This window comes from Anser cygnoides, chromosome 2 (genome assembly GCF_040182565.1).
Source record: "Anser cygnoides isolate HZ-2024a breed goose chromosome 2, Taihu_goose_T2T_genome, whole genome shotgun sequence".
NCBI lineage: Eukaryota > Metazoa > Chordata > Aves > Anseriformes > Anatidae > Anser > Anser cygnoides.
The window spans coordinates 139189687-139215488 of record NC_089874.1 but is presented as its reverse complement, the minus strand read 5'-3'; the positions used below and the strand labels follow the sequence as shown (position 1 = coordinate 139215488).

Sequence of the window (25802 nt, the reverse complement as noted above, 5' to 3'; positions counted from 1 at the left end):
GTGGTGGCAAACAGAGCTGTGTCTTTGATGCTATTCCCACAGATCCTTGCACGAATTTCTCCCTAGAACTTGCAGTACCTTTGTCACATGCTGGTCCAGCGTATCCCGGGGAGCAGTCACAGCGAAAGAAGTCCCAGCCGCCAACGCACTTGCCATGGACACCACAGGAGGCCACCCCAGCGCTCTGACACATTTCATCCGTAAGGACGCACCCGGGAGCGCTGTTCAAGGACTCTGCAGGGTGCTCTAAGTCATAGACCTAGGCAAGGACAAAGAGAAGCATCACATCAGGTGTCCACAGTTGACACTGGTAGATCCAAGATCGGTTTTAGCGCCCTACCTTACTGTCAACGACAACGTTGCGAATGCAGCCAACAAACCCTTTGAAGTGCTTTTGTGAGGCGTGGTAAGGCAAAGTCTTCTTAACGCCCCCCAGCTGTAGGGGCTGATGGCCACTGAAGAGCCTGCCCATGTTGAGGGGAAGACAGAGAAAGAGAGAATTAGTGGAAAGAAAGAATACAATTTGGCTGAATTTTCTTTTCCTCCTCTCCCTTCCTTTTCCTTAGATTTTTTGAGCTATTATGTTTCCAGTTTGCTTTTTGTTTGTTCGTTTTGTTTGATTGTTTGTTTGTTTTTTTACCTCCAAGTTTCCACAGTCTCTTCAGAGGCTTCACAGGCAGACAGATCCACTGGGGACATCTTAACACCGCTGTTGCTATCTCTAACTGAGATGTTTACGCAGTGGTCAAGAACCAGCTTCACTTTCTGGAGAAAGGTATTATTTGAAACAATTGCATCTGGAGACACGCGTACATTTTAATTACACATTTTCTTTCACTTAGCAGAAGGGGGATGTTAACTAGTGATTACACTGTAGGAGACTTTATTAAAATACTAAAACAGTTCTATACACTAATCTGGAGAGTTGGCATATAACTAAGGAGCCATACAAAAGAAAAATCTGACTCTACCATGACCAGGCCAAGTCTCTGACAGGGCAGAGAGAAGACAGGATTTTCTTGAAGTGTGCTGCCAAATCAGAACCCAAAGAGACAAGCTAGCAGAGCAGACGGTCTGCCAGGTTCCCTGTTCCAGATCCTGACATGCTCAGTGCTTTCTATTACGGGGGAGAGAAAGGGGCAACCTAGCAGATGGCCTCACCAGTGTTACATCAGCAAGAAGTTCCCCTTACACAAAAGCATTTCTATCTTCTTTGTGAGTCACCTGGTGGGGCAGGGTTTCCCACTCCAAGAAACTAAGGATATTTCACTTCATCAGCCCAGGAAGCATCTTGTCCCCTGGATTATCATAAATCCAAGGTCTAAGCAATAGATCATTAATAGAGAATTCATAATAATAATAATAGATAATAGATCATTAAATAAAGAAAACAGCAGGGCCCACGTCAAAGTTGGGTCAGACCTCTCAAGGCCTTGTTCTGATTGACTGCCTCAAGACTAAGGGGATATCTGAGCTGACAAACTTCAGTCCCTGCCCTTGCAGTGATGGGATGATTGTTGAAAAATCTCTACAGGCACAAAAAGGGGTTCTGAAGGGGTTCTAGATACAGGAATTAGTGCTTTACCAGGATTGCCCATATTTACACTTGCCTTTCCATCATTTATAATTTTTATATTGTGCCAGCGACGATCTGCGACATTAACTTTTGGGGACAGCTGCAGGAAAAGCTCGCCAAAGCCATGGCTGACAGTCAGCGATGGGACACCACCAGAAAGCTCTGCAGAAAAAAGACCGTTACTGGATAAGCACCCACCTTGTTCCTATACGCACCCAGCTGAACCCTGTGTCACCCTCAAACTTTAGTCTGAGGAGCTCTTTAGCCAGTGGAGGGAACTTAGTTTTAAAATGTCCAGCTTCTAACACGGTGACAGGACACACACTGGGCATGGTGGCAAATTGGTCTGCATTCTCCTTATCCTCCAAAAGTAACTTTCTGAACCTCTTTATTTTTTAAATGAAAAAAAAAAAGCCACCAATACTACTAACCGCAAGTAATTCACGTTCACGCAACCACACAGAACAAGTACCCGTGAAGTTACCAACCCAACGCCATGAAATCTTTCAGCTCTCCAGGCTGCCCTCGTGCTACCGGTCCCTGGTACAACAGAAGGCCGTCGGGGACTTCGGTGATAAACTCCAAGGAGATGCGGCTCTCAAAGCAAGGCTTGAGAGGAGGGAACCAGGCGTAACCGTGGCCTCTGAAGCTGTGTTTTGTCTGCTGGCAGTCTGGTCCTTGGAAATTAGGAGAGCATTTGCATCTATTAAAAATAAAAAATAAGAAAAAAAATCCATCATGCAAGCAGAACTGGCTAAGGACTCATCCTACAGCAGGACTCTCCAATCTGATCATAGGAGCCTCTAATGCCTTGGCCATGGTGACAGTTAAATAAGCACTAGCAAAACTTCCATTATAAAATGTCCTCCATTTACTTGTTTGTACAAACACAATTTATCTTTGGATCTAAATCATATAAGGTAAGATTAATTGCCTAATATTAAGCAAGATAGTTCTGTGAGTAATGAAGGAGCCTTCCTAAAAGACCCCTCTCAAAACCAGTGAAAATGGAGCAGAAGTAAAGGAGCCTCAGAACTGAGCAGATAATACACGGCAGAGCGCTACCAAGGATAACAGTATTTCCGGGCACCAAAATTTCTCTACCTGATTACACCTGAGCAGCACTGTCAGGCTCAGGTCTTCACTGTGAGCAGGGCTTCTGCAGCTTCAGTCTGAGTCCTACCTCCCCTGTCAAGGCTCTTCAGAGAAGAGCTCCTCAGAAGAGGCTGGCTAGTTGTTTCTGCCTTCCTATGCTGGGATGGCCACTTTTAAGCAAACATGCCTAAGGTTTCCCTTCTGGAAGGGTACTAGGCTCATTCTGAGCTAGCACAGTCCCACTATTTTTTTCATCTTCATGCTATTTTCTCTACGAGATGTAATTTTAGGAGAAAAAAATCAAGGCAAGGAACATGGGGACATGATTAAAATGTTTAATAACATCGAGGTAGGCTGCACAAAACAAAGACATTTTGCAGGGCGATATCAAAGGAACCATGACTGCCTGCGAAATTCCCAAGGTTTTCCTGGAGACTACGACAAACCAAAGTACCTATTTGAAAACAGAGGTCTATTTGCAGGACCTGTGTGAAGTACAACAGTCAGACCTGCCACAGTGAGAAGCCATGCAATGACACCCCCCAACCTTCCTGTCCTCCTCCCCACAGACCGAGCAGAAGCACTCTGCCTGCACCCCAGGCAAAGACCCACCAACCTGTAGCCCAAATCAGTATCCACACACGTGCCACCGTTGAGACAAGGGTTCGTCTGGTATGAGGAGCAGGAGAGATGGGGACTCTCCCGAGCTGCACAGCCACACAGGGCACTGCTCAGGACTGTCACAGACACCAGCGAAACACTTCCAGCTGTGGTTATCGTTGGCACATGACTCTGCTCATACTTGCTGACGCATCCGCTGCTGTGAGTGCAGTTGGCAGTCACACATTCGTCAATGCCAATCTGGGTGATATTTATATCCAAGATGTTTTCCAGCTGTGGAGAACAATTAGTTGCATTCATCTGACTTTTCCACAAAGGGGAAGCTCACAGATGACAGACGTGAAAAGCCCAAGTCTTATTTATTCTCAAAACTGGTTGCTGTGCCATTTCCTTCCAACATTTACCTCACTCTGTCCAGTCAAAGGCAGTTCAGCCTGGTATCTGTTAAGGCAAAAGCCTTGTTATATAAAGTCATTTATAGTGTGAGTATTTAGAAGACAAAAATATTGTCACATTCATCATAAATTGAGTGGGTAACTTTTATTCGCTTATAGTTCTGATGAACTATTTTACATAGAATCTGAGCTGTACTTTTAATCTGGACTTGTACCTTAATACCGAGAAGGGTGAACTGGCCTTGGCAATGAAGAAATACCTTTTCTGGCAACAGTGAGTTATTACTGCAGCACTGATTATTATCATAGCTGTATTTCAGCCTACGTGTAAGAACAGAGTCATTTCCAACACAGCAAGTCATTTAAATCATAGCAGAATTTTATTTTTTTTTCTTGCAAGAGGACGCAAACTTTGTAAGATTTTAAATGCACATTTCTAACCTGTTTCTCCACTGGGTAATGGTTATTTTACTGCTTTGCCCTCTTATCTCAGAAAGCTGGAACTGTTGAGTGAACACACGTTTCTGAGCTTCAGCTACAGAACATTTCTGTGTAGAAGAATATAAACTGAAATATTAAGACCCCATGTACAAAGGTAACAGCCAAACACATCCTTTATACAGGATTTTACAGCCTCTTCAATAGGAAAAACATGTTTACATTCCTAAAAGTTTGCTCGTTGTGTTTGGGTGACTCAATTTGTATTTACAGGCTGGCTTCTAAAGCATTCACATTTGAAACTTTAAATATAAATGTTAAAGGACTATTTGACTTTACTGATTAAAATTATCCGTTTTTCTCACACATTATTTCCTTAGTCATTCTAAATATGCACATTCATTAGGCAGTGGATATTATCTGAGTAGACACAGTGGGAAGATGCTGTGCTTTCATATGTAGTATACATACACTTACCCACGCTCTGGAGGCTGCTACGTTGCCATTAAGTTTTTCTGCTTTATAATAGGGTGGACCATAAACTGCAAACCAAACATCAATGCCTCGGGTTTGACTTGGGCTATTTAACACACTGAAAATGTGAACATTTTCAAGTGGGGCAGACATGATATCTGAAAGCAGCTTCTTCATCTGGTTGTATTTACTCTCTTTTTTAGGGGATTGGGATATGAACTCCTCTGGGGTGATACCTGTAACAGAATTTAAAAACCTGACAAACACTTATCTTGCAACTGTTGTACCAATAGAAGAGGGGAGCAGGACAGAACAAATATTAAGGCTGCAGAAAATGCACTCAATTGTAAATTTATGAGTGTTTTCATTTTGAGGCTCTGAAATTTTCCGTGCTGGCTTCTTCTTAGGATTTGTGTAATGAAGCTTTTTGATTCTTATTCATTTCTTTTTTTTTTCATTCTTTTAAATCAGAAACATGGTTAAGATTTTATTTTTTCACAAAGATTGAAACAATCTGGTGAATTTCAGGGAGCCAGTTGTTCAAATAAGGATTTTTTCTGAAACATAAATTGCTGTTTTGTTGAAAAGTCAGTGTAGAAATCTTGTATCTTTTCTTCAGCATCAGACAAGCATTTCTTGCCGACTTTTCTCCAGAGATGTGCCTTACACGCAGTAAGGACATGTCAGAGGACCACGCAAATGAAGATGCATTTTCAAACCTTTATCTATCAAGGATTAGCTCCTAAGTTTAAGGGCATGAGAATTCTAAATAACACAGTAGCAACGTTAAAGAGGTAGATTTCAGTATTACGATTCTAACGTACTTCATCGCCTTGCTTACCTTTTATTCGTATAGAACCAGCATTACGGAGGGCATCATCTTTGATCTCCTTCACCATAACCTTTACAGTTGAGACAACATCTGGCCAGACTCCATCAATGACTCTAACTCTTATGTTGTATGTTCCTGGTGGGGTTCCTTCTTTAATAGTCAGCAAACCTGAGTTATCATTAAGGATAAAGTACCTGTAATAAGAGTTAAGCCAAGGAACAAGCTATGAGAAGTTAAAGAGCTAAGATGTAATTACTATCGCTGGTAGTTCCTCTGATCCACTTTATTTTGGGAAAGCTACCAAAGACAGCAGATGTGGTCCCTCATGAAGGGACAGTGCAGAACAGAACATTTTTACATTGCCTGTTGGCTCCTAATGACTCTCCACCAGTATATTGAGTTTTCTTCCTATTTCTATGCCATAGAAACTATGTAGAAAGACTCAGGCTACTACAGGCATAACTGGAAACCGTGTGAACTCCTAGTTCAAATACATTCATCAAGAGTGACAGAGGAGGCACAACCCACCTCCAAATGGCACATGTAAATCTCAACCCCGCTCATAATCCAGACACTGTGGTGGGAACACATCCAATACACATCACATTTTAAAAACAGTGGTGACACTGAAATACCAAGTTCCAGGAGCTTGGAGGAAAGAGGATGGAAGTCAGTGGGTATTTTTTCTGTAGTGGGTCATTGATGGTTTTTATGGATATGACTATAAACGGGGAATTGTGAGTGGTGTCCCAGTAGATTGGGCACTCTATGAGGCAACGGGAAATGGATCAGTTTGGCATTCAGCATTATTTACTGTCATTTCACACTCAGAGGTTTTTGGAGAGCTACGCACAAGCATCTAACCAACTACATGCTTTTGCACACTTGTTTTCAAAAAAAGAAGAGTTTAAATACATTCCGTGTTTTAGCATCCAGGCAAGTTTTCCACACATTTTACCCAATATCCATTTTTCTCTCTAAATACCTTGATGTTTTTCCTTCAAATTGGTAGATTTTGCGATCCCAATCATCATTATCAGGGGCACGGACTTGTCCCAGGATGGTCATGGGTAGGATACCTAAAACAACATAGCATGTAAGTGGCATAGTCAGAACAATACCATTACACAAACAGGTCAGCCATTCCAGTTTTACTGGTTTGCCTTAAACCTAAAACCTCTACAGAAATAGTTGTGATGATTCTTTGCAGAAGATGTGCACCAGTTTGTAAATACCACACGCTGTCCTGCGTGGGTAATAATGGGTGTTTGCTGTATGGCTGCAGAGATTAAACTCAACCAGGGGCTGCATGGAAGAGCAGTCAGGAAGGAAAAAGCTAGCCACCTCTGAAGAAAGATAAGAGAGATTCAGAAACAATGTCAGAATAATTCTTCCCATTATTTTAGCTGCCATGCCCAACCAGCTTACAGAGTGGTTTAGACAGGGGTTGAGGTTTGGCAGAACAACCAAAATATTGACTGGATGACAAAGGGCAAAAAACAATAGCAATTTGGAGGAAGTTACAGCAAGATAGAGAGGATGTCCAAAACACAATAACCAGGCTTATTTGGAGTAGGTGGTGAGACTTTGGGGTGAGAGGGAAAGCAGCATGTATTCTGCTGTTTTTAAATCCTCTACGAAAAACTCACAGATAAGTGTTGTTGTTTGTTTGTTTTTAACCAAAAGCTATTTCTGAAGGAAAGATCCACAGGTATCTGAACTCGTATACCAACTGAGTAAAGAATCAAGGATACACAAAGAGCAAAAGCTGTGGGATTTCACCTTGTGAAAGGGAACAGCACAAACCCTGACATCTGAGGGCTGCATGCAACAAGGAGAGAAAACTGTACATGTCCTGCAGCTGGGACAACATTCATCTGAGATTTTGCTGCATGCGGGATGCCCTGGTGTTTGACTCCTACATCATATGAATGTAGCACACAACACACTGGTAGACTTCTGATTCTGTTACCTTAAAAACACTTGCTATTCCCTCCCAGAAATTAGCAGGACAGATGACTTTAACCTTTAAAAAAGCAACTAAAAGAGAATTCAGACTTTATAAAAAGATCTGGTACTTAGGCTAGTTAGTACTCGGGCAGAGGTTCTCAGTACTTGCTAGAGTTTCTCAGCAAAAAGCAGCAAGGTCTGAACTTGAGAGTGAGCACAAAACAGGCAGAACATTTCAACACAAACAGATGGTCAACAGCATCTACATAGAAATAGTTTCTAGTGTCCCACAACAGATATGCTATTTAATGTGTTATTGAACCACCAGTTATATGGCAAAGAAAAATAAGAGGAAGAAATTACCTGAGTCTAAATGATGTAAGCAACCTAAAAGCTTTTTACCTGTGTGGTTTAATTTGCTGTTGGGCACTGGATCACAAGAGAACTGCTAGCTAATTTCCAAAGCAAGGAGGGAAACGTGGCGTCTCTCACTGCTGCAGCCAGCGTTCACAGAAAATCCCCCCAGAACAGCGTTTGTCAGCTGAAGGCTGATATGAATGTCTCAGACAATTTACACGAGTTCAGGTTAAGAGTATTCATCGATACCAAATTGACTATTCAATTCAGTCTGTGCAGGGAACAAGGTTCTCTGAGTAATTCAGGTTCAGCACAGCAACATTCTGAATTCTGTTCTTTTCTTTTCCCCTGGAATGTTAACTTTGCTGGAAAACCGCATCTGAAAACAAGGGACCATTACTCAAGTTTGGCAGAAACATGCACAGAATAGCAGGCAGCTATCCTCTTAATTCAAGGCTGCCTCAGCTTCTTCCACAAACCAAGTAGCCCAGAGTCCTTTGCCTTGCACACCTACTGTTCTTTGTGCGGGCTCGAGCCAACTTCAGTAGCACTTCTACTGAGATCTTATGTGGAAGAGGCCAGAGCCCTCTTGTGAATCTCACAGCTGTTCCTTTGGCCTTACCGTAACACCTGGAAGCAAGCATCAGAGAGCGCCTTACCATCGTAGCTGTAGATGAGGCACTCCATGTAACCAGCAGAATGCGGGTGGTCGTTCTGGTCCCCAATATTCACAGTTAATGTGTTGGTGGAGCTCATCGGTGGAATCCCGCTGTCTGTGATCAGGATGGGCAGGTAGAAGACCTTGTGTACTTCCCTGTCAAAGGTACGCAGTGCAGTGAGCTGGGCACTTCCATTATGGAAATCCTGCAAGTGGAAGTTATCCAGACTATCAAAATTGCTGAGTAAATGGAAGGAGAAGGGTGCTCCGTTAGCAGCAGTGTCTCGGTCCTTAGCATACAGCAAAGCAGACGTCTCATTCATTTGGACTACCTGAGGAGAAGCTGTGTTTTCCCAGACCACTGGGTTATAATGAGCCTCAAACTCTGGCCCGTTGTCATTTACATCCCGCAAAGTCACTAGAACAGTGGCACTGCCTGCCAGAGGGGGCTGCCCCATATCTGTGGCAATAACGATGAGCTGGTACTGCGTCACTGCCTCATAATCCAGCAGTCCTGCAACTACCACCCAGCCATCACTAGCCACAGAGAACTGGCCACCTGGGTCAGACTTGTTGAGCAGGTGGAAAGAAAACCTTCCGTTCAGGCCAGAATCCAAGTCAACAGCAGAAACCTGAACAACTTTGGTGCCTACAGGCACGTCTTCCCCCAGAGCAGCCACTTCATAGAATTGGGGGTAGAAGACCGGAGCATGGTCGTTGGCATCCTCCACGTAGATCACACAGTGAGCGATGCTGAAGAAATCCATGTCCTCTGCTTTCAGAGTCAAATTGAACACCCTCTCGTGAGGCTTTTCAAAGTCAATCCGCTTTCGCAGCCGGATGAACCCGCAGTTGTTGACTTTATCTGTCTCCATGGAGAACTTGCGGTCGTTGTCGCCGTCGAGGATGCTGAATGTCACCACGGCATTTTCCCCCTCATCCCTGTCCACGGCAGACACCACTGCGACCTCGGTGTTAATGCTCGCGTTCTCAGAGACAAATGCCGTGTAGATTCTTTGCAGGAAGACCGGAGCATGGTCGTTCACATCAGTCACCAAAATAGTGGCGGTGCCTGTCCCAGTGAGCCCTCCTCCGTCTTTGGCCTCCACCACCAGTAGGTACCTGTCTTCCTTCTCCCGGTCCAGGGAGCCAAGCATGGTATAGATGGTGCCGCTAACAGAGTTAATTGAGAACAAGTTCAGGTTAATTTCGTTTTGGACGTTCTGAACGATTCTGTAGGTTAGTACAGCATTCGTGCCAGCTTTTGGGTCATCAAAGTCCACTGCGGTCATGTCCATAACAGCCGTGTCTGCTGGGGAATCCTCAGGGGTGTGACCCATGAAACAACCATCCGAAACACAGAGGAAAAGGGGCGCGTTGTCGTTCACGTCCCTCACTTCTATGATAACATCTGCGAAGCCAGTCAGTCCCTCTCCGCTCTCATCTGTTGCTAGAACGAGGAAGCGCCATGTTGATCGCTTCTCGCGGTCCAATCTTCTGCTTGTGCTGATCTCGCCCGTGTTCTCATTGATGCTGAATTCGCTACCGGCCCCCTGTCCGTGCAGGGAATAGCTAATGGCATTTTGATCAGCTGCTTGGTCGGGGTCTCTTGCAGAAACCTAGAAGAAACCACATCAGGGAAGTGTTTATGTAACGGAAACCAGGAAAATGCTGTTCTTTTACTGATGTCAGTTGGTATTGTGCAGGCCACGAAAATAGCATGAAATTTAACAACAAACATCTCTTGATTTCAGTCACTCAGGTCAAGTACTCTCAATAAACATCAATGCACAGCCTAGAGAAACAGAAAGATCATGTTTAGACAGGCTAATATATTCTTCTTCCCATTATATTTTGGGAAGAGGAAATAACTCCAGAAAGAAGCAAGTGGGAATAATAACAACAGATCTGCTGAGCATATGTTTCTTATGAAACTCTTCAGAGCTGTAATACAAAGACAAAGAGGGACTTTCTCTCAGAGTGAACAGAAGGCTGCGGGAACAGGGTGGCCATATATCCAAGCTACTTATCAGCACGGGACAGAGGACTCTCAGCTCCACAGTCAAAGAGCATCCCCTGATCATTTTTATTTGGCAGTATAAGTGTAGCCAAAGAATCTGTGAACTTAAACACACGAAGTACAGATGCTAACCACACTATTCGTATACAATTCCTCAAATACACTTTCCCTTGCTTTGTAGAGGAAAGCTAACTTATTGTTCAACATTTCTGCTGGTCAAGGGAGTCCATCACACAAATTCAGCCAGACTCTCTTTATTCTCTTCTTTACAGAAAGTTGCTAGCAAATCCTAATACCAGGGCTTACCCACTCTGATGATACTGTCTCTTTGGATTTGTGTGCATGGATGGCACTGAGCCATTCTGTGTGTGTGAGCGGCTCAACCCTGGGAAAAAAAATAAAAAATCAGGTTTTTCTCTGCTGCATGAAAAGCACTTTACCTTTAGAACAAATGCAGGCAGATCTGTGAGTTCCTCCAGGACACTGCCATAATACTCATTCTGAGTGAAGACTGGTGCTTCATCGTTCTTATTCACAACATTGATGATGATAAGAGTGTGATTTTCCCACTTTCCATCAGATGCTACAAGCCGGAGCTCATAACGTTGTTCTTGTTCATAATCCAGTGACTGAACAATGAAGACAGTTCCAGCCTCAGGTTCCACATCAAAAACTCCTTCCGCGTTTCCTGATGTGATCTGGTACCTGAGTTTGGCATTTGCACCTACAAGAGAAAGCAAATGACCACAACCTGGTCATGAGCTCCCTGAATGCTCAATTCACTTGTACATGGCGGACATGTATCCAAGAGCAACCTTATTCACCAGGAACAGCAGGCTGTTACAATGTGTGTAGGAGATAAAACAGACACATATACAAACAGAATGAGCCATATATGTAATTTAACCTTTTTTTTTTATGGTAGATTGGGCATAGGGTCTGCATTTGTGTCCACAAATATAATTTGTAGTCACAGACAAGTCCTTGTTTATTGGTAATGAGGGAATCGTGTGCCTTTAATTTATATGTTGTGCATTCATTTGCTAACAATAAAAAAGTAACATACTATTAAAATATCAAAAGCTATTTTTACTTTGTGTTTCCTAAACCTCCTTCCTCAAATGCCAACATTCCTTAGCGTTTTATTAAATTTTTTACCACTGGATGGTGCTAAAATATAACAGCATTGCTCTACTTCAAGAGAATCCATCTGAGAAGAATATTCTGCCTGTACAATAGTAGTCGTTTGCTGAAAAATGTTTAGGAATAAAAAAGAAAATCATTTGGTGCTTCAGGTTTATTTCTCTGTTCACTTCTACAAACATTTGAAGTGCTCAGTTGTCTCCTGAACGCAGAAATTTGTTTGCCCAAGAGGGAGGTAACCCTACATACAACACACAGGGATAATAAGAGGACTTACAAAGAAAGACATGGAGGGCAAGTCAGCTCACCTTCATCTTGATCATTTGCTGTTGCCGTCACAACAGGACTTCCAACGTCCCTGTCCTCATCTATGCTGATCTCATACACCGACTGAGGAAATGCCGGGGCGTTGTCATTCACATCACTGACAAAAATCCTTACGTAGGCTGTGTCTAAGGAGATGCACGACAAACGTGTAGACTAAAAATGGCAAGGGTGGAACACCTTATCATATTCTAGACAGCTGACACATCCCCAAGTCTAGAAAAGTTAAGGAATTCAGTCTCTGATATCTTTTACCAAATACATAATTTGTTACTAGTTTTACCTGTGTTGGGCTGCCCATGGACACCAGGCCTAGAAGATTCTGAAGAGTCCTGAGACTGAACTTCAATCAAGTAGGAGGCTCTTTTCTCTCTGTCAAAAGATGCACGTGTGGAAATAATTCCTGTCTTGCGCTCAATGGTGAAGAACCTGTAGTCCTCACTAGCATCTTTCAATAAAAAGTAGTGAACCTAAAAGGTAAATAGGTAAGGGAGGTTGCATTTTCCTCTTTCATTTGTATGGCCGAGTGCTGCGACCTCTCCCTTCCCCAGTAGCCTCCTGGGCCTCTCCACAAGGTGGCAACACTCTTAGGAAGGAAGTTTGTCTGGACAGAATTTTTGAAGTTGTTTGCCCATTTCAAAATAAAAACAAAAAGAATTCTCAAACAAAAGAACAGCCAGACCAGTCATATCAAATCCCATCAAACCAGTATCTCATCTCCAACTGTGGTCAGTAGGAGACAGCTCAAAAAGATCATGAAGACAGAGAAAGTGGGGAATGACCTGGGGGTCCCTGGTGCCTCCCCATCTTCTACCAACCCACTGTGCTTCTGGTAGCAAAGAAGTGGGGCTAACTGATAGAACAGTTTGGGTCCTGTTCAACAGGTTATTCTGCCTCATCACCCCACCACCACAAAAAAAACCCTCGAACATGAACAAATCAAGACCTTCACTGATGAAAGCTGTCCATTTTTTCTCCTTTAGCAAAGGTTTGGCTTCTTCCTCTGATAAAAAACCAAAACATTTCCACCCAGGCACAGTTCCACCACATTGCTTACTCCATAGGAGCTGCAAAATTAGTTACAAACCAGCAGATCTCTACCATCCAGAATTCTCTCTCAGAAGATTTTATAGGATTTTTGGAAGATGCTTAGGAAAATGCACTGAAAATGCAGGATTCCTTCATAACACTGCTTTTTTCTAGGGCCAGGTCACTGTGACAATGATGGCCAAATGTGACAATGAGGTTCCCTGTCATCTGCTGACTGTGCACTCTCACTGATTACTATACTAAAACTTGCCTACTGGGAGGAAAAGAATTGGATGTGAGGTCAAACCTCTCCGTGTAGACCAGAATCCAAGTCTGTAGCTAAAACCTGAACCACAGATGTGCCAACATCAGCTCCTTCTGGCACGGACACCTCGTAGTTGGAAGACATGAAGAATGGCACGTTATCGTTGACATCTGCAAAAGAAGATGATTGGGACCATGGTGAGGAAATGTTTGAAGGCTTTTAGAACAACATCTTCATTTATTCAGTTTTTTCCCACAGCCACAATTTTGCTTAGAAAAAGAACTCACATTGTTCATAGTAAGAAGCAATCCTGCTTTTGCTCTTCCCATTTTCATGGCAGCTGTCAGAAGGCATTTTACAGACATTGAGCGATTTCTGAGAGAGAGTGGCCTAATCTCAGATAAGATACTAGCTAACAATTTGACCAGCAGTCTTACTATAATAAATCCACGAACGCCAGGACCGGGAGGCCTTTTGTTCCCAGTCTGTAAAGAGCTGGTTATCTGCTGAAACCTACAGCAGAACCACTCAGAGTAGTTAATTTCAGCATTTTATTATGTGTTGATTGACATACAAAGAAAATTCAAATTGCAGAGTCTAGTGTTGACAAAGAATGTGTGTCAGACAGTCTTTCGTCGTCTTTGCAGGGCAGGACAGCCAGAGCTGTTTTAAGCTGTAGGATCTAATGTTTATTTAGGAGGCAGCTGCACATTAGCCTCCCCTCACCTAAGCACTGGCTGATGTTCACAGGAGCAATGCTGATCTTCTCACTCTTGTCATCCTGCTCTATGCAGTGGGATGCTCCCTCCCATCAGCTGCATCGCGTGCTGACAGTGCTTGTTTTGTGGCTCTGACAGAAAACTGACTTTCTGGAGAGAATGGGGCTAGGTGAGCTAACAAACTGCAGCAGCTAATCACTGGATCCAGTGCAGGAGGAGTGGCAAGGAGCCTGGAGAAAAGAAAGGGCTGCCCTGGTAGTGGTCATCTGCAGCCAGATCAGATTGGACGCAATGCAAAGCTGCATTGTCTTTCTGTCAGTGCTAGTCTTGCTTTTCTTCCTTGCCTGACCCTTGGAGAGAGCTAAACTGGAGAAGATACATTCAGTAATTTGACGGGCCAGCTTTTGATGCATTTTCTCCCTAGAAATGTTGTGTAGGAAGAGGTGAGCACAAGAGACAGGCAGGGGATCTATGACAGCACTGACTTGGTCAACCCACGATAAATCCAACTGGTGTTATCTTTGTAAGAGAATTACACCCAGAAATGTTACATATTCCCTTAAACCTGTTTGCACTTTTCCCTAACAGCCACAGTTTAAGCATTCTTGCTTGTGAGTAGAACAAAGTTTCTAATAAATTCTGCTACCAATAATTGCGCTGTCTGAAAAATATTCTGGGACAGGGTCCACAAACTACAACGAGGCTCAGGCCCTGTCTTTAAGCACCCCTGCCTCACAGAAGGGTTTTTGCATTAGTGGACTGTGGAAGACAGGACAACGCTGTGGTAAAGTGAAGCAAAAGTGTTAGATTCCTATTCAAATTACCACTTAGGTCTTTCATTTCAATGGTGGTGACAGAGACAAATGTTTTTGCCAAAGACTTCACTTATTCTTATTTTGAACCTAAATGACTACAACGTGTCAAAGAAATTCCACTAATGCTTCAAAAGGCAGAGATTAAATTTGGACTTAGTTTTATATGGTTCTACAGGAGTAGAGCCTTACAAAGAGATTTCACTGGAAGGTGGGTTAGGTCAAATCTTAGAAAATTCTACCTGTTGTAAGAACATTTTCATTCCTACAGTTTTTACCTCAATGTTACATAGAAAATTCTGAACATAAAAAAAAAAAAAGCCTAAACATATCAACCACAAAAACAAGCTATCTGTACTGTTTCTCTTTCTATAGCACAGAAAATTTGCAGTGATACACATCTCCTTTCCATAGCTTGGGGGCATTTACTAGATTTCTCCTCCTATCAAAATGAAATCTTTGTATTTATGTTTATAAAAGCAGGTACTAGGATTGTGTAAAGATTCACACAGCGCATTTTTACATTATCACATTTCCACATTTCCTAGTTATACTTAGAAACTGTCTCAAACAGACTTTTAAATGACCATACAACTTCCTTTTGCAGCATAGAAATGCACAAAGAGTTTATAGGTGTTTTGTAATTTCATGGATGTTACCTTAATTCATGGTGTTACAGTAAAAATAACAACAGTACTGCTCTGAATGAATTGTTCTAACAACAGCAGGGCTTACCTGTTACATTAACACAAACAGTGGTGAAGGAAGCTAGAGGGATCATTGCTACGTTTTGTGCCTGGACTCGCAGGGTGAAGAACTTGGTTGTCTCGAAGTCAAGTGGTTCAGCGACCAGAAGAGAAGCAGATCCATCGGCTCTGTTTGGCTTCAGGTAGAAACGAACTGGCATGTTTGTTTCTGGAACTTGACCCTCCTCCAGGTTATACGTAACCCTGGGATCACCAAGAGGGGATGTGGCTTTGATGGTCTAAAGGAGAAAAGAGCCACCACATACGGTGATGAAGTGCAGGGTTGCAAGTGTGCAGTGTTCAGTTTGATGGGGAGAACAATGCATGCATGGCTACGATAACAGACAAGAGACAAACAGTTTACTTCCATTCTGAACAGCTGAGTTTCCTCGTACAACATTTAGGCTTGCTGCAGCTCTTTAACTGACAGCAAATTTACCTGCCTGTAACATTTGGCCTGGAGAAGAGAAGGCCCCGGGCAGACCTTACAGCGGCCTTCCAGTGCCTAAAGGGGGCTACAGGAAAGCTGGGGAGGGACTCTTTGTCAGGGGGTGTAGGGATAGGGCAAGGGGAAATGGCTTTAAACTAAAAGAGGGGAGAGTTAGATTAGATATTAGAAAGAAGTTCTTCACTCAGAGGGTGGTGAGGCCCTGGCACAGGCTGCCCAGAGAAGCTGTGGATGCCCCATCCCTGGAGGTGCTCAAGGCCAGGCTGGATGGGGCTTTGGGCAACCTGGGCTGGTGGGAGGTGTCCCTGCCCATGGCAGGGGGCTGGAACTGGGTGGGCTTTAAGGTCCCTTCCAACCCAAACCATTCTGTGGGTCTGTGGTTCCAATGCAGACACAGAGAAAGCAAAACTGAGGAAGAAGATGAAATGAACATAAGAGGGAGGGAATTAATCATACTTTTAACGTACCACTATCCTGGTGTCACGGATGGTGTTTTCGGGGATTGTTACCCAGTATCTGCTCCGCTCCCACCGGGGCAGCTGGCTCAGCGCGCTGGTGATGGTTACGGTCAGCTCCACAGTGCTGCTTCTGTTGCCTCCATCTGTTGCTACAACACAGCAACTAATGCGAGTGGCCTATGAAACAAAGAAAATCGAGGATATTTGCAAAGCGTTTTGTACAAATCAAGAGACTGCACTGAACCCTCTGCGATGGGTGTGAGGGGTTGGGGCTGCTCAGTTCCAGCAGGCAGTGACGCTACCTGGGAGATCAGGCGGTTCACATACACCCAGCCCGTGCTGGGGTTGATCTGGAAGTACGCCACTTGATGCTCCAACATCGAATAAGTGATGGCCGCGTTCACGCCTTGGTCGCTGTCATGAGCTGCAGTATGGAGGAAACTCGTCCCCACTGGAGTGTCTTCGCTGAGGAAATCTTTGAGAAGACAAAGTTATTGTCAGCAGGTCTGGTTGTGATTTACTGAGCTGTGTAACAGAAACACTCCTGCACATAACAATCAATAAACGTGAGAGAGATCTTCACAGGTCAGTGCTAAGTGTACAGCACAGCCCTGCCCTTTAGATAACTCTCATCTCAGGTTTTAGTGGTAATCTGGAAGAGACTGAGGACGTGGGCCTCCCTGTGCCACTTCCTCGCTCAAACTAGCATTTCAGAGCAGTTCATTTCACAGCAAAGCCAGGTTTTCCCAGTGCCTTCTCAATCAGGGTAACACACAAAACCTCATAATTCCCATCACAGGAGATTAAATGTTTCTGTAGCAAGGCAGGTTACGAAGTATTGTCACTAACAGAGCGTCTACATTCTTCTTTCTTTCTTTCAGGTTTCCCTTCCATGCCAGGTTGTTAAGCAAGCTGTTGGTGAAGCAGATTTGTTTTTTCCCAGCTAAGGTCTTTGCTTAAAGCCTTGCTGGGCTGGCTGTGCCTGGGGGTACACCCCTAGCTCCCCTGCAAAACCAGCAGTGCTGCCCAGCCACTTTCTCACCCTCTCGAAGACCACAGTTTTGCCAAGAGAGATTATGCTCATCAGGAGATGGCTAAGTAATTGCTGGCATTTAATTTATCTTTTGGTGCAGGCCATCCATGACCACGTCAGCTCCACGTCCCCGCTAGCCTCTACCAGGGCAGGGCTGGGGACTGTCACCCTGACAGCTTCTGGGTGCTGCTGTCCCTCTGCGACCACGTCTGGCATCACGAGGGGTTCTGTACGATCAGGATCAATGCTGAAGGTGAGCGACAGCATCCCCACGGGGAGGCAGGAGGTGATCACAGAGCATAAAGCCTTGGGTCCTGAGGTCTCACTCTGTGTTTCCAGCAATCGACCTGCAACAGAGGCTGTGTCTTTGTGCCAGTGATCCTAGGCAGACCAACCCTTCACTGAACCTGCTTTTAGAGCCGTCATCTAAAAATCTGCCAGCAAAAAGCTGCACAATTGAAGTACACAGTGCCCAGAGGAGTAATTCATTTTGTCTTTCTGATTCCTAGCAAGGACGCCAACAAAATCATGAGAAATAGTGAGCAGTTCTACTTCAGCATTTTTGAGGTGGGAAAATCAGCATTTCACACTATTTATAAAGTGTTCTGCTCATGTCTTCTTTTTTTTCTCCCTTAATATCTACAATCTGTGGCAACGGGGCAGTAACACTGCAAACCACCACAACTCCATGAACACAAAGTTGAGCTTTAATTAGCTGCTCTTATTCCCATGACATTTAATTGGCCTAGGATTCATGTCCCTGGTATGTCAGTGCAGCCAAAGCTACTCTCAGAAGAGATTTACTGGCATTAAAATAGATTAATGAAAATGGAATTTATTGCTAAGAAACACTGTAAAATATCCTTTCGTTGTGTTTAAATTTATACTTTTATAGTCAAATCCTGTTAAATCACATTGTGAAAAAAAAACCACATTCACAATTCCTTGGAAGGGTCATTCTCTCTTATTTCATGTACTTCTACTTGCTGCTGGCATAACTAGCAATTACTATGCCATCCATGCATAGAGATAAGCAGTTGTTTAATGCCTGCCTTCCATGCAGATTATAAAATACATGGCTTAAATGCGGGATTTGACCAACATCCTAGTGCACAGGAATCAAGAACCAGCAGTTTCCAAGAAGAACAGGAACCTATGACTAATGGCACTTGATCTCGTTAGAGAGGAAGCTATTTTTAATTCTGTGATGTACAAACATTGATTACTTACGTATACATGCTGGAAAAGTGCTACACATAAAGTGACCTCATTATCTGCATTTTCCCTGTCCCAAAGGGCTGCCTACGCTATAGGACCTTTGCAGGTTTCCTGCGTTCATGAAAAAATCCCACAAAAATCCACCTATTCCTTGGAAATGCCGAAGTCATCATAACTACCAAATGCAACCTTTCAGCTTCACTTCTTTTGAAAACAATCGCAGGCAGCTTCACCTGAAGAACATACTTGAAGGTACAGTAGAAAGGTTCGTCTTTGCACAAACATTACTTTTGTCTCAGAAACTTCTCTGCTCTGTTCCTCCCCAGCAAAGACCACTCCCACCTGAATTCTCCATGCTGCTACAGCCAGGTTTACAGAAATCACTGGTGGAAATGCAGAAATTGCTATTCCCAGTTGGCACATTTTAACCAATTTGGTGCTTGATGTTAGTCACTATAAGATACTCTAAAAGGTGTAAACCAAATTTATTTCTGTCTTTGTGTGTACCTCTAATGCACAGACATATATTTATTTCCTAGTAGGTCACTTCTCCAAGCTAAAGTCCCGCTGTACAAGCATCCAACCTCTTTTTGAATCCTTAAATGCTGGCCTGCGATGCTAGAGACAACACACTTATGAGCCCTCTTCGTTTTAATAAGACATTGGTCACTGCTTTGCCCTATGTGACATTTCCACTGAACAGTCAAAACCTCCAAAATGGACTTGCTGTCACACACATCATCAGCCATTTTTTGCCATTTTTGGTGAGGCAATTATGCAAGAAAAGCCTGTCACAGTTCATCAGCTAGGAAGTATGCTTGTCATTTGTGGATGACATGAAATGTACCGAAGTGCAGGACTCTACTGGAGAAGCAGCAGCTGAAGGCAAACCAAAGACTGTTGAAAAGCACATTGTATGGGGATGAAAAAGGGAATGGCACCAGGGCAAATGGGAAAAGCTAGCTCATGAGCACAGGGGGGAATCAGGGCTCACAGCCAACTGCAGGCTATAAGCCAAGGATTTCAGGCTGTTTGACAAGAGATAAACACAACTCCAACCTATTTGAGCTGGAGCACTGTATCAAAGAGACATAGATGATGACTACTCTTCTCACCAGGGTCGTTGACTTCCCAGCTTTTGTCATGTTTTGTTTCGGGGGATGCTGAATAAAAATTCAGAGGGCAGAAAAATGAGGCAGGGAAAAGCCACAAAAGAAAGGGATCAGATCTGCCTGGTTCGTAGGACTGTAAACTGTCAGTGTTTTTAAGAGTATTGCAATAAATAAGACACTAATGACATTGATTAATTCTGCATCCTTCCACTGACAATGAAATAAGCAGTAACTGGCTTAGCCAGCAGCAAAGATTGGTCACCTAAAAACTGACCGTCATTATTAGGAACTACTAAACAGGTTCACGTTGTGGTAGTGGGAAAAACATCACTCACACTGATAGCGACTGTTCTCAAACTTGGGATCGTTGTCATTGACGTCAGCGATAAAGATGGTGATCTGACAGACGCCGATCAGCGGCTCCTGCGCTTGGTCGGTGGCGGTAACAGACAGCGTGTGCTCTCTCTGCTTCTCACGGTCAAAGCTCTGCGTGGTGGTGATGACCCCTGGGGACACAGACACCGCGGGACTGAGCCTGCAGAAAGGGACCAGCGCTGCTCCCGCACAGGAGGGAGCTACAACTGCACGCAGCACAACCCTAAAGCTCAATCCCTGGCCAACCCTGCAAGGCAGGGCTCGGACCAGACCAACTACAAGTCCTGCCTATCCTCTCTTCGCTTGCCAGACAGCACCAGCGGTCAGCAACCTTCTCGAGAGACGTCTCTTAGGGCTATCGCACTGCTAGTCCAAGTAACTGAGTATTTGAAAGATAGCTCATTATTGCTCTGGGGAAGAGTCACACGAGTCTTAAATGATGTAGTCAAAGCCATCCCCACAGCGGGAACCAGAGACTGCCTTGTTGAACAGATTAAAACAGGGTAGAATCATGCAGCTCAGTTAATAAATTGAACATTTTTCTCCCTGTCTTCAGCTTTTCCTCTCTGATGACCAAGTCTCTCCCTGTCTCGCCTCTTTTCTTCTGGTTGTGAGACTTTAAAGTGGCCTTTTTGGGACCCCTTCCAGACCTCCGTCTGCACTATGCTCGAGACGAGGACTCTGCTTCCCTATTGCTGGCTCCTCCAGTCTACTGGGGAGTCCTGGACACCAACACGCAAATATCCCACTTGACTGTTTTGACTACAGGAACATCAGCAACTTTTATAGCTCCTTCACCTGAGATGCATCAAGACTGTCACTGTCCTCAGAATAGCTTTTTACCTTCACATTGAACAGAGGTTTGTTACGCTACTCAATTTGCCATCTAAGTCACTATCATCTTAACTGAATCTATATGCATGGTTACCCACTTACTCTATTTTTTTTTCAGTATTTATTTTTTAAGCTCTTACGGCTAACCTACTGCGGCACTCTCACTAGAATACAACAGCATTTTCATTTTACCTCAGTAACCTGGAAGCCACTGACCTGTGTCTGGATCAATGCTGAAGCCCAGGGAAGCTCCGTCGCGGTGCATGAGCCCATACTTCACCTCTCCATTAACGCCGAGGTCTGCATCGTAGGCTTGCACCTGCAGCACGTACGTCCCTGGAGGCTGGTTCTCCAGAACCCAGGTGCTGTCACTGTAGTAAGTGCACTGAAAATAAACCCAAAATCCAGCCCTATGTATTACACCGAGCCGCATGAATTAGCTGCACAGTGGCAGCACATTGGGGAACTCTGAAGAAAATCACTTCTCTTACTTACAGTCACAAAGAATTCAAGCTCTAAGGGAGAAAGAGGATGGAAAAAAGAGAATGAAGACTTTGCTCTTTAAGCGTGAAGAAATGTGTTCGATTACAGATTCATTCAGCTTTACAGAGTCCCTTCAGCCCACCAGCTATCATAGGGAGCCAAGAAGGATTTGTAAGTCCAGCTATGATGGGAAAAGAATATCTGCAGAAAGACATCTTACCTCTCTGAAGACAGGCCTGTTGTTATTTACGTCGTTAACTCCTACAATAACCTCAGCAAAACTGCTGAGAGGGGTGGGCCCCCCCGAGACGTTGTCATCTATGGCAGTGATGTTCAGTACGTACCGCGGCCCTTTCAGGCTGGGCAGCGGGCTTCGGCGGAGTTTAATGATACCTGAATTCGGAAGCAAAGTGCAATTTTGTTTTACCATGCAAACAAACAAACAAAGTCAAGAGAGCATCACATTTCTCTGCCACTGTGTTTTTGGTTCAGTCTGTATTTTGGTTGCAAAGTACAGGATTCAGTCTTCACTAAATAACATCAGTCATCACATCAGATCGCGCAGTCCTGGGACCAGGGCACCAAATGTTGGTGATATTCAAGTCAACCATGAATATCAAAGAGGTAATTTTAGCTGATATGAAGCATTTGCACTTGCAGATTATATGAATATGGTGATTCCTTATGACTTTTGACATACAGGTGAAGCTGTAAATACAGACTAGACAGTATCATAGAATCACAAAGTGGTTTGGGTTGGAAAGGACCTTAAAGATCACCTAAACCCAACCCCCTGCCATGGGCAGGGACACCTCCCACCAGACTAGGCTGCCCAAAGCCCCATCCAGCCTGGCCTTGAGCACCTCCAGGGATGGGGCATCCACAGCTTCTCTGGGCAGCCTGTGCCAGGGCCTCACCACCCTCAGTGTGAAGAATTTCCCCCTTATATCTAATCTAAATCTATCCTCTTTCAGTTTAAAATCATTACCCCTTGTCCCACCACTACAGGATCTTGTAAAAAGTCTCTCTTCATCTTTCTTATAAGCCCCCTTCCAGTACTGGAAGGCAGCTATAAGGTCTCCCCAGCACCTTCTTTTCTCCAGGCTGAGCAACCTCAGCTCTCTCAGCCTTTCTTTGTAGGAAAGAAAATGTTGCACCCTTTGTGTGGCTGCCAGGGGAGAGAACTTTGGAGAAGAAAAATGGACATAAAAGGAGGGAGATAGAGGCCAGGTGGAATTTTTCTGTGATATCTTGTCTTCCCTGAACACATTCCACATTGCCAAGTGGGGCTGTCCTCATGTTTAAGAACCAGTGTTATAGCTAGAAAAGGTAGCGAAAAAATATTTTTTCCCCTCAGTGTTTTTAAAATGTGTTTGCTTTGTGCATTCAACAAATGTACCTGCAAAGAAAAGCCAGTCAGTTACTTCTCTTTTATTGAGTAGTACCATGCTTCACGAATAAATGCAAAGATCTAAGTGGCTTAAGGACTACTGCTGAGGTAAGGTGCCATTTATTACGAGACAGTAGAAACTAGACTACTCACTTGGCAGCCCTGTATTGTATTTAGTTTAAGTAAAAGCCATTCTCTTTTTAGGATCCATTTTCTCCCATGCTGAACTTGAATTTGGTGTATGGAAATTAAAATAGAAGAGATTGCTTAGAATTAATACATACAATTTTATCTTCCAAATTTGTATATATGAGGCAATTGCTGTAGACCAATGCTGTAAAAGGGACAGAAAAAAAGGGCATGCACTTAGAAAAACAGTTACAGGAAAATTAACAATGGAATTTTAAAAGTTGTTCTGAATCTCTGCCTGAGAGTAACCTGAAGATAAACCAGAGACTTGCATTCACTTATAACTGTCGTAAAACCTTTCTTACCTTTCTGACTATCCAGTTCAAAATTGCCCTCCTCGTTACCTCCAGCAATTAGGTACAGCACCCCATCTCCATCAGGGTCTTTGGCCCGGACAGTGGCCACCAAGGTACTGGGACCAGCGTCTTCTGAGATGAAAGTTCTGTAACTGGTGCACGGAAGGGAGAAATTGGAGGGCATTTAGTACCAGCTTCTAAAGCCTTTCTTCATACACATTACCCTCTGGTCTCACTGGGGCTTACGGATGTACAAAAAAAAAAAAACAAAAACCTTTAGCCAAGTGTTATCAAGGTTACACACAGCATCTGTAAAAAGCAAAGCAGGCATTCAAGGTGGCTTACGTGGGCTGGGAGAACACAGGAGCCTCGTCATTCACGTTGGCCATTCGAACGCGCACGGACGCGGTTCCTGTCCGAGGGGGATGTCCTTTATCGACAGCTATCACCACGAACTCATACATATGGTTTGCTCGCTCAAAGTTCAGCCTCCGGTTAGAATTGATGACCCCGTGGCGCGTGATGGAAAAATCAGTGCTCTGGACGAAGTAGGAGATCTCCGAGTTGGAGCCAGAGTCGCAGTCTGTGGCAAGAACTGTTAGGGAACACATTTAACATGCTGCAGCAGGGCTTTGGTTATGCTATTCCCTACCCAGTAAACTTCAGATAGGTTTTTTTTTGGAACAGACATCATGCAAAAGTTCGTAAAAAGCCATCATAAAAGTCTTATTTGCAGTAGGAGGCTGGGAACTCGGCAGGAACCTGGGACAAAACAAGCAAGACAGCACCACCCCGGCCTGGCTGCTCGCTGCAGTGCCCTAAGAGCACGGCAATCCCAGCACTGCACCCTGCTTCGTGCAAACAGCAGTCAGCACTGGTAATTAACACGCAATCAGTATGCACATTGTTCGAGCATTATCAGTCACAAATTGTGTCCTCGCTTTCTCTGGGGATGCTGTTCCAATTTAATTAGCTCCCAGCTACGTTATAGCTCAAGTACTTTCTAATTACCTGGCGCTTCAAGGTATAGAGTGCTTAAACATTCCTCCCCGACAAGTGTTTGCTCAGTACCCACGGTGTCCCATCTGCTCCAGAGCAGCAAAGCAGCAGAACAAAGAGCGAGAGCTTACATGTTGTATCAAAAGTGATTTGAAGAGCAGGAGCTCACCTTTTCAATTACCCTGCCATTTTTCTAGCCAGACAGCGAGGCTTCGCCTCATACCGGTATTAAACCACCTCCTCATTTGACCAGGAGGATACGATTAGGGCCATCTCAGCACTAAATTAGTCTTGTGGAAGGCACAGAAGTGATGCCAGTGCATGTAACAAGCACATGGACAACCTGACAGACAGCTCTATGAGGTGAAGAATCAGTGACCCATAATTATCAGAATACTAACTCAAAATAGGAACGGAGAAGAGCAAGATTTCAAAAAGAGCAGTGAAATACTGTGTTAGTTACTCAGGAAACAAACAAACAAAAAACAACCCACAACAACAAAAAAACAACTACCTCTGCTTTTGGAAAGTTACTCATCTCAGAATAAAAGGTCATTCTTGTGGTTCTAATTTCCTGTTTAACATCTCCAAATCCATTTACAAAAGCACATTTTACATGCTCAATGATCATACCTTTTTTTTTTCCTTTTTTTTTTTCTCCTGACAAATAGGGAATGTGATGCTTGCACGTTACACAGCCATCCCTTGCTTCCCAATAGCAACTGGGAGTTCCATTCCCATTCCATTCCATCCTGCAAACTGATCTGCACTGCAAACGCATTTTCAGGCTCATACAGCAAGCGCAAGCAGGTCTGTGCTAGCTCTGCCCGTGCTCTGAGCTATCTCAGCGCAAGCTAACTACAGTCCAAAGCCTGGTATTTTCACACACACTTGCCAGCTACAACTCTAAGCCTTGCTTTGCTGGCGCGGCTGAAGAAGTTCACTGTCCCCTGCTGAGCACAAAGCTCTGCGCTTTTCAGAGCATCCTCGTTTGTATCCAGGCATCCTAAAGCACGTGCAGTGAGCGTCAATCCGCCTGTAGTGTCGAAGCAGACAGACTGACTGTGTTAGCAAAGCATCAACACTACAAACACCACACAAGCCAGCCTTCCAGTGTGCTGAAATAAAAATGTTTGATGACCAAACCCTGCGTTTACATCACCCACAGGTTTAACAAGTGGCATAGATCACTGTTTTACCCCGTATTTACCATAATATACCCCATAATTTACCCGGTATGGCAAGACAACCAAGCTGGATGCACTTATAAACCTTTCTGCAGAGCTCTGCCATTCTGCTTAATTTGGACGTGGGGCACACATTTTTATCCCGCAGTTGGGTGAGTTTTAATCAGCTTTACAAGTCTCACGGAGAGAACAGCATTCGTCTTTTCAAAGGAAATCACATGCTTGGGAACTTCTAGCAGTTAATCGTTCTGATCAACTGGCAACTTATTTCTTCCCATGAGCCATTAAACCAAAAAATGAGCTGCAGCAAGCGGTGAGCTCTCTTG

At 44.0% G+C, this 25802-nt stretch overlaps 1 protein-coding gene across 1 annotated transcript in view; it reads right to left on the bottom strand.

Moving 5' to 3' along the window:
* The window catches only part of LOC106030627 (neural-cadherin-like), a 45458-nt gene that overhangs the window by 8461 nt on the left and 11195 nt on the right, over positions 1–25802 (bottom strand). The window contains exons 6-27 of the mRNA XM_048075194.2: positions 23636–23885; positions 23300–23442; positions 21636–21808; positions 21149–21317; positions 20059–20229; positions 16663–16835; positions 16370–16537; positions 15444–15693; positions 13220–13347; positions 12167–12353; positions 11868–12011; positions 10857–11140; positions 8398–10015; positions 6417–6510; positions 5441–5625; positions 4603–4835; positions 3288–3565; positions 2065–2279; positions 1611–1738; positions 641–765; positions 341–464; positions 79–259 (exon numbers count right to left, since the gene is read on the bottom strand). Of these exons, the coding sequence (XP_047931151.2) occupies positions 79–259; positions 341–464; positions 641–765; positions 1611–1738; positions 2065–2279; positions 3288–3565; positions 4603–4835; positions 5441–5625; positions 6417–6510; positions 8398–10015; positions 10857–11140; positions 11868–12011; positions 12167–12353; positions 13220–13347; positions 15444–15693; positions 16370–16537; positions 16663–16835; positions 20059–20229; positions 21149–21317; positions 21636–21808; positions 23300–23442; positions 23636–23885 (5421 nt within the window). The remainder of the gene's footprint in view (positions 1–78; positions 260–340; positions 465–640; positions 766–1610; positions 1739–2064; positions 2280–3287; positions 3566–4602; positions 4836–5440; positions 5626–6416; positions 6511–8397; positions 10016–10856; positions 11141–11867; positions 12012–12166; positions 12354–13219; positions 13348–15443; positions 15694–16369; positions 16538–16662; positions 16836–20058; positions 20230–21148; positions 21318–21635; positions 21809–23299; positions 23443–23635; positions 23886–25802) is intronic.